General features: G+C 35.5%; 2 protein-coding genes across 3 annotated transcripts; one reads left to right on the top strand and one right to left on the bottom strand.

Annotated features, from left to right (window-relative positions):
* Window positions 1-757: 757 nt before the first annotated feature.
* LOC124634328 (heterogeneous nuclear ribonucleoprotein A1-like) lies at window positions 758-5150 on the bottom strand. Its single transcript, XM_047169865.1, has 6 exons — window positions 4952-5150; window positions 4496-4719; window positions 3974-4218; window positions 3596-3724; window positions 2828-3167; window positions 758-2545 (listed from the first exon to the last, which is right to left on the bottom strand). Exons 1-5 carry the CDS (start codon window positions 4985-4987, stop codon window positions 2833-2835), a joined length of 969 nt encoding a protein of 322 aa, XP_047025821.1. The 5' UTR covers window positions 4988-5150; the 3' UTR covers window positions 758-2545; window positions 2828-2832.
* Window positions 5151-8894: 3744 nt separating this feature from the next.
* LOC124634358 (heterogeneous nuclear ribonucleoprotein A1, A2/B1 homolog) lies at window positions 8895-12543 on the top strand. 2 transcript variants are annotated; one of them, XM_047169915.1, is made up of 7 exons: window positions 8895-9125; window positions 9496-9719; window positions 9814-10058; window positions 10134-10313; window positions 10533-10757; window positions 10882-11008; window positions 11545-12543. In XM_047169915.1, exons 1-6 carry the CDS (start codon window positions 9096-9098, stop codon window positions 10989-10991), a joined length of 1014 nt encoding a protein of 337 aa, XP_047025871.1. In that variant the 5' UTR covers window positions 8895-9095; the 3' UTR covers window positions 10992-11008; window positions 11545-12543. The 2 variants fall into 2 exon arrangements, with proteins under 2 accessions (XP_047025871.1, XP_047025870.1); XM_047169914.1 differs by having other exon boundaries at window positions 8896-9125; window positions 10867-11008.
* The last annotated feature ends 48 nt before the right edge of the window (window positions 12544-12591 follow it).

The following is a 12591-nucleotide window of genomic DNA, read 5'->3' as shown; positions in this document are numbered from 1 at the left end:
AACTAAGACCTAATAAGTGTATTTTACATTTTTATTTTTATCTTTTAACCCTACGACTTTTTCTAATCTGTTTTTTAAACAAATATAAACAAATTCAAAACAACGTATGTAAAAATCTACAGCTCTCTATGTAAGCGCTTAATATGAAAACTAGCTAATGACCAAACGTTCGCGTAGCGGAAACTTGAATTTCTCCGAAGTTTATGCATGCACTAATTTCATTCATACATAAATAATTATTCACAAATACACACTATATAATTTTTGGACACATCTCTTTCTTTCTAGTCTATGGATTAAAAAAAGTTCCGCCAGGACAACGTTCGCCCAGCGGAATCAGCTTTTGGTGAATTTTTCCACAATGGCTGCATACACAAATTTTTATTTACCATACACAATTATAGAAAATCTTACACTAATTATCTGCATAAAATCTTTAAATTCAACAACATTCCGCTGCGCGAACGCACACGTTGGCTGGCGCATCCGTAGCCCGTACCACCGACTATTATGTGGACTGCACTAAAGTTTGGCAAACAGGGCAGGAAACGTTCCCCAGCATCTCCAAGGCCTCTTCATCTCGCCAACTTATTTCGGACGTACCTAGGTAGTGTAGGTTACGGGAATAAATGGACGACACAAAAGCCACGCACTCTTTTGTATGCCATGACTAGGCAATAAATGCTTGCATTGGAAGGGCATTCGTTCGTGACATAGAATTTGCTGTAGAGGAATATTTTGAGTAAATAAAAGAACATTTATGTAGTGAAATATTTATTTTATTAGTATTAAATAAATAAATGCACAAACCAATTAATATGTATGTTCTAATTCATTAAACAACTTACCTGGGATTAAAGGAACTTCGCAGATCGTTTACGACCCCGATGCCCCCGAAGTTCATCATGGAAATAAAATTAACAGATTAGAAATGAAAAGTAAATATGGAATGCCTATCTAACGAAAGGTGAAACAAAACAAACAAAGGTATTTTAACATTGCAGGCAAGAAAAAATAAATTCACAAGATAGTTCACTGTAGATCTACTAAGTAATTCTTGTTTGATGAAAATATACTTTGCAATTCTTCTTGGCTAATAGTATGTTGTGGGATAAGAATAGAGACAGCCTACGTTTCTACAATATACTTATTCCCAAATTATCTGAAACGAACTTGGTAGGTAGTCGGATAAAAAAGTCCAATGTTGGACTGTATCTAGTAAATAGCAACATCAACACGTTTAAAACCTATTTATTCGGAATTCTATGAAGTAGGTAGCAGTGAATTTGTAGAAATGTTCGAATTATATAAATTCAAATAATCATAATCGATAAATTATTTTTCGATTAATAAATCCATAATTGAATCTACGCTCATTCATACCTACTAATCTTATTGTGAACTAGAAGTTTTCAAGTACTGCAATGTATATAATCACTTCACTATTGGTAAATTATAACCTACATAAGTATAAACGCCTACCTATTCATAAATAATAATATCGAAAATGGATACCTGTTACTACATACCTGTCTAAATACATACATTACCTACTTCTGGTTTGAGTTTGTTCTTGCGTGTGTAAATATTCCGTATCTTGTATTGAAATGAGAACATATTTGGCCACATTTAGGCGCACAATGACTCAACAACTGTACACCGGTGTAAGAGGTCTACGACTTCTACATACCGTTAGCTAACGGTAATACCGTTAAGTTGGTATATCACACCATTCAAAATGTGTGAACCGTTTTTAATCGAAGTTTCCAATGATAACATCCTCTCCACAAGCTGCTACAAAACTAGTCAAATCTAGGGTCGACAAGTAGGTTTAATATGTACAACAATAACTAACACAAATATTGTTTATTCATCTACATTTTAAACTATAAATAAGTCAGCGAAACTATTTTAGTAAGGTTACTTACTGCATAGTATCTGCACAACTTGTGTAGTGCTGACAAAAAAAATAAAAATAAAAGAGGAATATGTACAGATCTAAAGAAACAACCCTACTATTTTTGTATTAAAGTTTATTTTTACATTATATTATCCTAGAAGTCCATAATTCTAAGCCTAATAATCATATAACAGCTATTTGAGAACTTAATACTGAGTAAGGTCAGGAAATTAAATTAATCATGATTCACTTCAAAAATCTATGTCAACTAAACTCTGATCTCGTTCACCTAGCGTCTATATGAGGGATTCTTACAGAATTATCCTAAATTGTACTTAATTCGTAAAAAAACGTAAATAATTCTCATTTTTACATTGCTATATCCTTAAAAGTATGTCACGATAAGTACCTAGGTACTACAATAAATAGAAGACCATCTTACAATTCAGTACACATATAAAAGTATTCTAATCATATTCTTCTAAAAGACAAGAGTCAAGAGCTCCAGCTACAACTATTGGTTTTCCTGACGCCTTCTCCTAGGTTGGTCTCGCGGGCGGACCATGAGGTGTGTATCTAGTGCTCCGGAGCGTACTGCCTACACTAGCGGTTAACACTGCTTTACTAGTGTACTTAGCACGAAACCTAGAGATTGAAAAAACCTTAAATGAGACATGTAATAGTTAAATATACTAACAATAAAGGCTACCTTCATAGCATTAATCAATGGAACTAACAGTACTATCCACATTACTAGATAACTGAAACTATCATTTCCTATGCGTAATTAATGCTATGTAGTGCTCAGACAAACCTAAGATCAGAATTCAACTAATCCACACAACTTCCTAAAGGTGGTATTGGAAATGTTCATGAATTCTTGTGGTGTGAGAAAAGTGAATGTCACCATGAGAAATCCATACTTACATAGTTTAGAAGCGCCCCCCTCTGCCCTGGCCTCCGCCATAGCTACCGCCGCTGCCGTAGCCGCCGCCGCCACCGCCACCGCCGCCACCACCCTGGTTCATGTTGTAGGGTGCGGCGCGGTTGTTACCACCATACTGTTGGTTTCTGGTGGGGCCGCCGCTGTACGGCTGTTGGTTGTAATTGCCAAAATCTTGGTTGCCCCAACCCCCACGGCCATTACCGCCGCCCCCATAGCCGCCACCGCCACCGCCACCCTGATTACCCCCCCAACCTCCTCCTTGGTTGTTATCCCAAGGATTGGAGTTGTTCCATCCTCCCTGGTTTCCACCCCCATAGCCACCTGTAAATTTAATTTGATATGTATGATTTTACTTATTTTTATTTTATTTTATTTATTTGGGAAAAAAAACAGTGACACATTACATTTTGACATGATATAGGTAAATACAAGCAATTATGAACAAATGTGTTACCAACGACATTTTCCACAAAATACATTAAACAGGCTTATTTGCTAACAGTTATTAAAAAATATGAACCTAAAAGCTATACTATACTATACTTATAGATAAAAAATACTGGTTTTTATTGACTAACTGTCTTCTTTATAATATTTTTGAATTGACTGGCCGGAAGTACTTGTTGTAATTGCCAGTAAGTCGACGCAAAGGTGCGCGCAAACCTGCGTTACTTCGACAAGAGGTAAATTACATGGACACAAACAAAGGTATATTAATGAAGATACATGAAACAAGATTCAACACTTACCACCATTACCCCAGTTGTCATTTCTGCCTCCAGGTCCTTGTCTTCCTCCTCCTCTTTGTTCTGCGCCATCTTTAGGAAGAGCTTTCTTGACGTCTAATTGTTTGCCATTGATTTTGTGAGGGCCATTCACTGTTAACAAATTTTATCATTAGACCAGGTCAACTAAACTGATACCTATGCATACTGTTAAATTAAATAAAATGTTTATTGATTTGCGTGCCATAATCTTCCACTGAAATTGAAGTCAGGCATAGCTTGAATCAAGAGTTTACTATCCACAATCAGAGAAGCCAGATTCTGACACTCGAGTTCAGGCCTGGGGCAAAATTGTGGGTGCTTTACTAATCTCAGTGATTAATGCATTCAAATTATACTCACAGCAAACTTTGTCAACAGGGTCATAGTCATCAAACTCCACGAATCCAAAACCACGCTTCTTTCCGGTGCTCTTATCAGTCACAATGCTGACATTCTGGACATTTCCATAGCTAGAGAAGTATTCTCGAAGTTGTTCATCATCATGGTCATCCTTGATGCCACCAATGAACAATTTCTTCACAGTTGCGCCTGCTTCAGGGTTCTTAATGTCTTGTCGCGCTACCGCACGTTTTGTTTCAACAACTCTAAAAAACAGGAAACGATTCAGGTTAGCAACTTGCAGAATAAGTAAAATGAAGTAATACCTAAAATATAAAGCTTAACCTAAATAAGGATAATAAAATAATAGGAACTTTAAGAAAAAAACAATGTCGACTCCACAGAAAATGCCATGTGTACAAAATTGCACGCGACATTCACCAAGCAGTGTCTTATGATTTGTGCAGCATAAAACGATATGAAAGAGAAGTTTCAAGCTTTCATATAGCTGGGCTGCAGTATTTAGAGACAGTAAAAACTCACCGGCCATCAATTCGATGCGGTCTGTTGTTCTGCGCATCATCAACCATGTGCGCTTTAGAGTACGTGATGAAACCAAAACCACGCGATCTTTTGGTTTTGGGATCTTTCATGACTACGACATCCACAATTTCACCCCATTTTTCAAAATGTGATTTCAGTGATTCATCGGTAGTCCTATAGTTGAGACCACCGATGAAAATTTTCCGGTGCACCTCTGGCTCATCCTGAAAGTAGGACGCGGGGCATCAACAAAATGGCGGACTACGAACGCCTTGGTAATTTTCAATTACAAATTTGGATACATTTCTCACAGCGAAAGCATTAATAACCAATATTTTAACAGAAAAACGTTAGTTAATTTAAATACTATATATAGTAACATTACCAAGTAATGAGTCAACCTAAATGCCTATTATTATAGCAGGGGGAAAAGTAAGAATCAATAATATAACTTACAAAGCCATCGTCTCCACCGTTTTGTTGCGGCCTCATGGTGTTTTTCTCACTATTATAATCTTCTTAACACAAAGTAATAGAATTAATGACTTTTCAACGCGAAATCAGACCGGCGGCACTGCTCTAACGATACAATACAAGCAAAGCACGTCCGCTCGCTACCGACGCCACGCCAAAAAGAAGGATGAGGAAACGACGACAAGCCGGCCAACTTGGCATCAGCATTCGGAAGCGCGGCAACGTCACGCCGGTTATATTGTAACTTGGAATCTGGGCTTTTGGGATCAAGTTGTCTGTAGACAACTGGGGCGCAATAATTGTACTAATTTTACTTTAGCGACATACAATTCATACCCGACTGAGATCCAATCACGACTCAATTACGATTGAAGCGTATGTGGCATTTTTTCTTTTAAAAAACTTGGTAATGAATCATTATTATCTGCAAATTATTTAAGATTGCAATATAATTGTAGAACAAACTAACGTATAGACCAAAATCACCAAAATGGCAGTCCAATCGCAAACTAATCGAATGTCGTTGGAATACGATTGGTCTTATATTAGTAGCAGAATGCCCGATAGGGTTAAAACTGCTATTGCGATTCAATTTCTATTCAATTTTGACATTATTAACTTAGGAGAATCGGGCCCCGGCCCCTGTAAGGCGACCCTATGTCTATGGGCGACCCCAAAATAGTTGGGAAAAGGGCTCGGAGGATGATGAAGTACGCACTACATCCACTATATAGTGCAAAAGAGATCCTAGCAAGATTGTTTTACCAAAATGCAGAACCACTCTGTTCCACAGAAATTGTATGTTTATGTGTGTAAAAATATATAACAGAATACCCCAAACTATCAGACAACTTCCACTACGATTGTTTAAAATAAAACTAAAGCAATGGTTGGCACAAAAATGTTATTAGAGCTTTTTTTTTTTGTAAAGTGCGTTTTTTGCTTGTCCCCCGGATTTGACCTAATTTTATTCTTAAACCCATTAACTATTTGAGTTTTTAAAGATACTGGACCAAAGAAAATACATTTAATTTTAATTTATTATATTAGTTTATGTTTTAATTATTTATTATTTTGTTTTAACAGCATTTAAATAAACAGGAGTAGGCTTTTTTTACTTGTCCCCAGCTGAATTTGTATAATTGGATCAAGAATATTTAGAGATTTTTCTACGGACGATATACTTTTTTTAACGGATTTAGTTTCCAAATGTCATCATTTAATAATATTCATCAATTCATTTGTAATATTCTGGCTTATTTACATAAAAAAACGTATAAAATTACGATGATGAAATTTTGATCCACCCTGAACATTCAGTATTGTGACCGCATTTTATAGTACTTTAAGCCACAATTTTTGGGTCCTAATACTTTGAAACAGGCACTACTTAAACATACTACTGCGTTTTACTTTACTATTAAAGTCAAAAGGACTTTGAGGAACGTAGACGTTTTGTTGCTGGCCCCGTACAAGAACAGAATTTATGTTCAGATATGTGTTTGAATTTTACTACAGCGTAACCAAATATTAGGATTGCTGTTTATTTCTAGAAACCGCCATTTCTTTAAGTTACTGTTTAAAATGACATCAAATGAAAAAGAACCACAAATATTTTTTTATAATTTTTTTTTAATCGGCAAGTATGAAAATGTGACTTCCGTTTTGTGACCAAATCTATGGTCACATACGGGCTGAGCTCAGTCACAACATGACTGACCCTATAAAGTTAAGTTTACATGGAAAACAGTGATGTTGTTTCAGAAATTCAGAATAATAGTTTTCTGTGGGGATCAATTTTATTTTATTCATGTTTACAATCTTTATGTAAACGAGGTACAATATTTTTTTGTTATTATTTGTTCCATTATTAAAAAGATATAGTATTATATAGTATTTCTTAATTATTATTAAATGTTGATCTGGAATATTACATAATTATAATAATAGCGTCCATGTAGATGAAGCTTTATCCTTTTCAGGCGTTCAGTTGCGTGACTGTCCCTGTTTTTTATTTTAAACAAAAAAATATTTAAATTCTTTATAAAATACTGTTTTGTTCTGTTTTCGCTCGATGGACAGGAATTTAATTTTGATTCATAACTAGGGATCACTGCAGAAATATATTTTTATTATAGCTTAATATTTTAAAAATTAATATTCGATGTGCATCAAAAGTCACATAATTGAAATTGAAGTTTGATTTTTGTTATAAAACGTTCAAAGAATTGTCGTGTTTTATGTTTTTTCCTTTTGACAAGATTGCTTTCTTTAATTAGTAATAAAAATATTAATAATATTTTGAGTAGTTTTTTGTTAATATCATACTCAATAGAGTCACATTCTGGAAGTGATCACATAGCTTTTTCCATTATGTATTCAGATATTTATTATTCTAGCTATATTTTTGGCGTTCCAACTTAATTTTCGTTACTTTCAATCTATTTTCGTTAATTACACTATTTAAAAATAAAAAAACCGGCCAAGTGCGAGTCGGACTCGTGCACGAAGGGTTCCGTAAATTACAGTTAAATCAACCTATCTCAAAAACTATAAGAGATACTTTGATCAAACCAAAAATCGTTGAAAGAGTTAATTAGCATGCATCACCTCTATTTTTTTAGAATTTTATACCCCGTAGTTATAAAAATAGAGGGGGGGGGACATACTTTTTACGACTTTGAGAGCTGATATCTCAAAAACCGTTCACTTTAAGAAAAATGTTTTTTAGAAAACTTTATATCATTTTAAAAGACCTTTCCATTGATACCCCACACGGGTATGTACATCGAAAAAAAAAGTTTCATCCCTCAGTTACATGTATGGGGGGCCCCACCCCCAATTCTTTTTTTTACTATTTAGTGTCATATTTTTGTAGCGGTTCATACAACACATATTCCCATCAAATTTCATCACTGTAGTACTTATAGTTTCCGAGTAAATCGGCTGTGACAGACGGACAGACGGACAGACGGACAGACGGACATGACGAAACTATAAGGGTTCCGTTTTTGCCATTTTGGCTACGGAACCCTAAAAAAAGATTCCATAAATTAAAGTTTTTTTAAAAAACGAAGTTACATACATGTTAACACAAATAAAAAAAAAGCTCATTATACAATTAAGGATTTCTTAGAAAATATGTAGTTAGAATGTATGTCATAAATTATAATAATAACAAAAGGGCTTCAGCGTGTTGGCTTCAGCCCCACGTTCGCCTCCCAAAAATCCGGGACTCTATAGTCCCGAGGTCTGGGGCCCGATTCTCCTAATTTTACTTAAGCGCCATTCGATTCACGTTCGACTCGATTCGACTGAGATCCAATCCCGACTCGATTACGATTGAAGCGTATGTGGCATTCCGCTATTTTTTCTTAGAAATAAACGTTTTTATCCTTTTCTGTCATTCAATAATGAATCATTTTGTCTGCAAATGATTTACGATTGCAAAATGATTGTACAGCAAACTACCGTATAGACCAAAATCACCAAAATAGCAGACCAATCGCACACCAATCAAATGTCAATCGAATACGATTGGTCTTTTATTAGTAGCAGAATGCCCGATATGGTTAAAACTGCTATTGCGATCATATTGCGATTCGATTTCTTTTCGATTTTGACATTATTAACTTAGGAGAATCGGGCCCCTGGTAGAGACATACAAAACTTCTAGATTTAATGATAAATTGTAATTTATTTAATTTGTTAAATGTAACAATAATGTACATGCCCGAATGGACTTTAATTATTGTATGCCCAAACGGGCTGATTGTTGTACTGTAACTATGTACCAACACAGTCAGTACAATAAAGAATACTTTACTTTTAGGGATAGGCTAGCATTAAAAATAATGCGCATTTTAGTTGTAGTCTATGACTAATGACGTGCCGGTTTTGATTTGACATTTTGACAGTTATTTTTTCCTTCATTCTATTTGGCTTTGGCATTTCCCTTTGACATTTCAATTCAATTTTGTTTAGTGAATTTCATTTTCATTTTGCGGTATCATAAAATTCTGCAATTACATGATATTCGGATGTCAATACTGATTAGAAAGCCCTATTAAATATATATCTTTATTTTTGTTGAAAGTCCTAGAAATCTGCAGCCGTGGCTGAAGACATGAAACCAAGCGGAGGTGGTGATGACTACGTAAGTATTCAAAATTTTTAAGACACGATTTATTTTAATACATGTCCGTGAAAATAACATTGAAAGTACTATGTCAATGATTTTATCAAATTGTTTTTCACTTCTATAATGTAATTAGTTCGAAAATTAATTTTTGTTATTTAAGTTTTCGTTCAGTTGTACATTTTCTATTTGACGTACGTTTGTTATCCGTGGCCGGTGGAAATACACCATTGTAGTTTGTTATCTTTACATGAATCCAATTTTGTTCATAGAGCCAATGTGTTGATTGTATTTGTGGATTAACAGGATTCCAGAGTTTTTATTCAATTTATTTTATAATTCTTTACATTTAATAATACCTGAGCACTTAAATGTTGTTTTATTTTAGGAGGAACCGGAGCATTTACGAAAGTTATTTATTGGTGGCCTTGACTTCAGAACAAATGATGCCTCATTGAAGGAATTCTATGAACAATGGGGCGAAATTGTAGATGTAGTAGTTATGAAAGACCCTCAGACGAAAAGGTCAAGGGGCTTTGGTTTCATTACTTATTCTCGGGCTCATATGGTGGATGATGCACAGAAAAATAGACCACATAAAATAGATGGAAGGTAACTACGATACATCTTCATAAGCTTTGAAATAAAAGTTCAAAGTTAGTTTTAGTTGAAAAATAATTTAATTAATTCAACCAAATTCTTACAGAGTGGTGGAACCAAAAAGGGCTGTGCCAAGAGAAGAAATAAAGAGGCCAGATGCTGCAGCCACGGTTAAGAAACTCTTTGTTGGTGGCCTTAAACAAGAAATAGAGGAGGAAGATTTAAAAGAGTATTTTAGCTCATATGGAAATATAGTTTCTGTAAGCTTAGTGACTGAAAAGGATACAGGGAAGAAGAGGGGCTTTGGTTTTGTTGAATTTGATGACTATGATCCTGTTGATAGAATATGCTGTGAGTTTATGCTTGATTTTGATATTTTTTTCTGTTTTAAACATACAGACATATTCTAAAAGTTTTTGTTTGCAGTGCATCCGAATCACAAAGTGAAAGGGCACCGCTTGGATGTAAAGAAAGCCCTGTCGAAGTCAGAAATGGCGGCTGGCGGGCCCGGGGGGGGCGGCAGCAGCGGAGGCGGCGGGGGCTGGCGGGGTGGCGGCCGCGGCGGGGGCTGGGGCAACCGACAAAACCAGGACTGGGGCAACTCAGGTAACATTGTATTCTCAATGAATTACAAGCCAAGTAAATACACCTTGATACATAAGAAAACAGGAATGTGTTTTTTAAATATTGGGATATTAATCAATCAATCTATTTCTAGTCTGAGCAATCAACATTTTGATGTCATACTTTAATTGCCTAGTGCAGTCAATTAAATTTCATCACTTAAATTTTTTCAATCTTGCTGTGACTTAAATTTTCAATCAGATGGCGGTGGCTACAACTCAGGCTATGGTCAAGGTGGATGGGGAAACCAAAATCCATGGGACTCCAACAATGCTGGAGGAAATTGGGGAAATCAGGGATATGGGGACCAAGGAGGCTGGAATCAGCCTAACAGCAATTTCGGGACTGGATACCAGCAGGGTTATGGCGGTGGTCCAATGAGGCCTAACTACAATACGTCCAGACCACAGCCTTATAATAACTCAGGTTAGTTCATCTTTTGCATAACTGGCAACTTTTTAGCTACAAAAAAACTCAAGAAAATGGCTTTGTTTGTGTTCTATAAAAATATGAAGGTTATTAAAGTATTGAGAAGCGGATGGTTTCGAAGGTGGCGGCAGTGGGTACGGCAGCGGTGGCGGCGGCGGCGGCGGCAGCGGCGGCCCTGGGTACAACAACATGGGCAACCAGGCCCAGGCTGGCAACCAGCGCCGGTTCTAAACCACGACTGTCCTCTTGTGAGTACCTACACTTGATCACTTACATTCGTATTATTACATTTTATACCATATTATGACATCTTTTTAATTTTCAAACATTTGGCTGTAATGATAGGGTCTGCTATGAGTCACGTGAGCTTTGCATATCCGCGCTACCGTTGCCATCGTCATTTCATTGCATGCAAATAACTTTCGATCCATCCTGTGTGCAAAACATGCGTGACTTGTTAAGACCGTCAGGTGTCCCCAAACTAATCATCGTCTCGTATCCCCGCAATAAATAATCTGACTAGTATAAGTTAGAAAGTCCCAACGATTTATTGATCGTATCTGTCCTTGGAGCGATATGGCGATTAGTGCGAGATACACCTTTATTCAAAATTGAATATTCGAAGTCCCATATTTACAATAACGTATTAAACTCAACATTTTATTAACGTTACATGACAGCATCACACATTTTATTTTGTAATATTATGTCAGTGGCAAATTCATGGATTTGACATTTTAAATGTGAATGGTGTGTACTTACGAAAGTATTTTTTAACACGTAGGTCTCAAGTTGCGCTTAGTTGAAGCTAGGCAGGCAGACGGTAGAGTAGTACGGGAGGTAGGCCAGGAGGTCAGCTAGCTAGTGAGGGACAAGCGGACTTAGTGAAGCGACTGCATTACATAGTCATTTTACTTTTTTTCTCTCCTTCAATTAAGGTTTGTTCACAATAAGGTACTGTGTAGGCACTAGATTCATTTTTCTATTAATTGTTAGTCCTTTAGCACGCAATCACAGTTTTTACATTTTAATGACCACTTTTTAATTACTTTCCGCACGACTATGTGAGGTAATGCAATTTTAAATTAAACCCTGTCCAAGTCCAATTGGATGATATGTACTGTAAAAGCTGTGGCATAAGATTATATTTGCGTTTTTAGTCATTAAGTGAGGAGATTTATATTATTTCTGTTAATATTTTAATGTTAAAATTATAGATTATATTTTATTCTTTTTCAATATATCGTCCATGATTAGATAGATAGCTATAACATTCCAAAATAATGAAAATATATTATTGAATGAAAGCGATGTGTTAAAGTATCTATAATTTATGACAACGCACTTGTGAGCACCAGTCAAGTGTCCGTGTAAAAGAAAATAATACAATTTTAAAATATAATATCTTGGTGTTAGAAATAGGAAATGAATTCTGAATTTGTTGATGAAACATTTATGAAATGTTTATCGTTATCATTATAGTTTAGCCCAAATAATAAAATGGAAAAGTTGACATTACAACTATAAATTATAGGTATTCTATCTAATTCAGCAATATGAATTGTATAAGCATTTAATTATAATCATTTATATGTCTAAACGATATATTATTATCTTTCTAAAGTTAAGTTGTTTTGATGTAGAGATATGATTGTTTTATTTGTGTGCATACAATTAAATAAACACTATTTTCCATGGATTGTTCTACACGTGCGCGAGCCTTCCACCGTGGAATAGGCCATGGTAAGTCGACTCTATCCAAATAAAACCACTGAAAATCTAACACCATTGTTTTATTCAACATCTTACCTTTCAGCGTATTATATTCTAA

The sequence above is a fragment of the Helicoverpa zea genome, chromosome 11 (assembly GCF_022581195.2).
Source record: "Helicoverpa zea isolate HzStark_Cry1AcR chromosome 11, ilHelZeax1.1, whole genome shotgun sequence".
NCBI classification, from domain to species: domain Eukaryota; kingdom Metazoa; phylum Arthropoda; class Insecta; order Lepidoptera; family Noctuidae; genus Helicoverpa; species Helicoverpa zea.
The sequence above is the reverse complement of the archived record's forward strand: the minus strand, read 5'-3'. Positions and strand labels throughout refer to the sequence as shown.

Excerpts from the sequence above, each read along its gene's own strand:
- LOC124634328 (XM_047169865.1), bottom strand. The coding sequence starts at position 4,987 with ATGAGGCCGCAACAAAACGGTGGAGACGATGGCTTT. Across the intron at positions 4,219-4,495 it reads CCGCATCGAATTGATGGCCG|AGTTGTTGAAACAAAACGTG; the intron begins GTGAGTTTTTAC and ends CCTGTTTTTTAG. Across the intron at positions 3,725-3,973 it reads CCCTGTTGACAAAGTTTGCT|TGAATGGCCCTCACAAAATC; the intron begins GTGAGTATAATT and ends ATTTGTTAACAG.
- LOC124634358 (XM_047169914.1), top strand. The coding sequence starts at position 9,096 with ATGAAACCAAGCGGAGGTGGTGATGACTAC. Across the intron at positions 10,059-10,133 it reads TCCTGTTGATAGAATATGCT|TGCATCCGAATCACAAAGTG; the intron begins GTGAGTTTATGC and ends TTTTGTTTGCAG. Across the intron at positions 10,314-10,532 it reads CCAGGACTGGGGCAACTCAG|ATGGCGGTGGCTACAACTCA; the intron begins GTAACATTGTAT and ends ATTTTCAATCAG.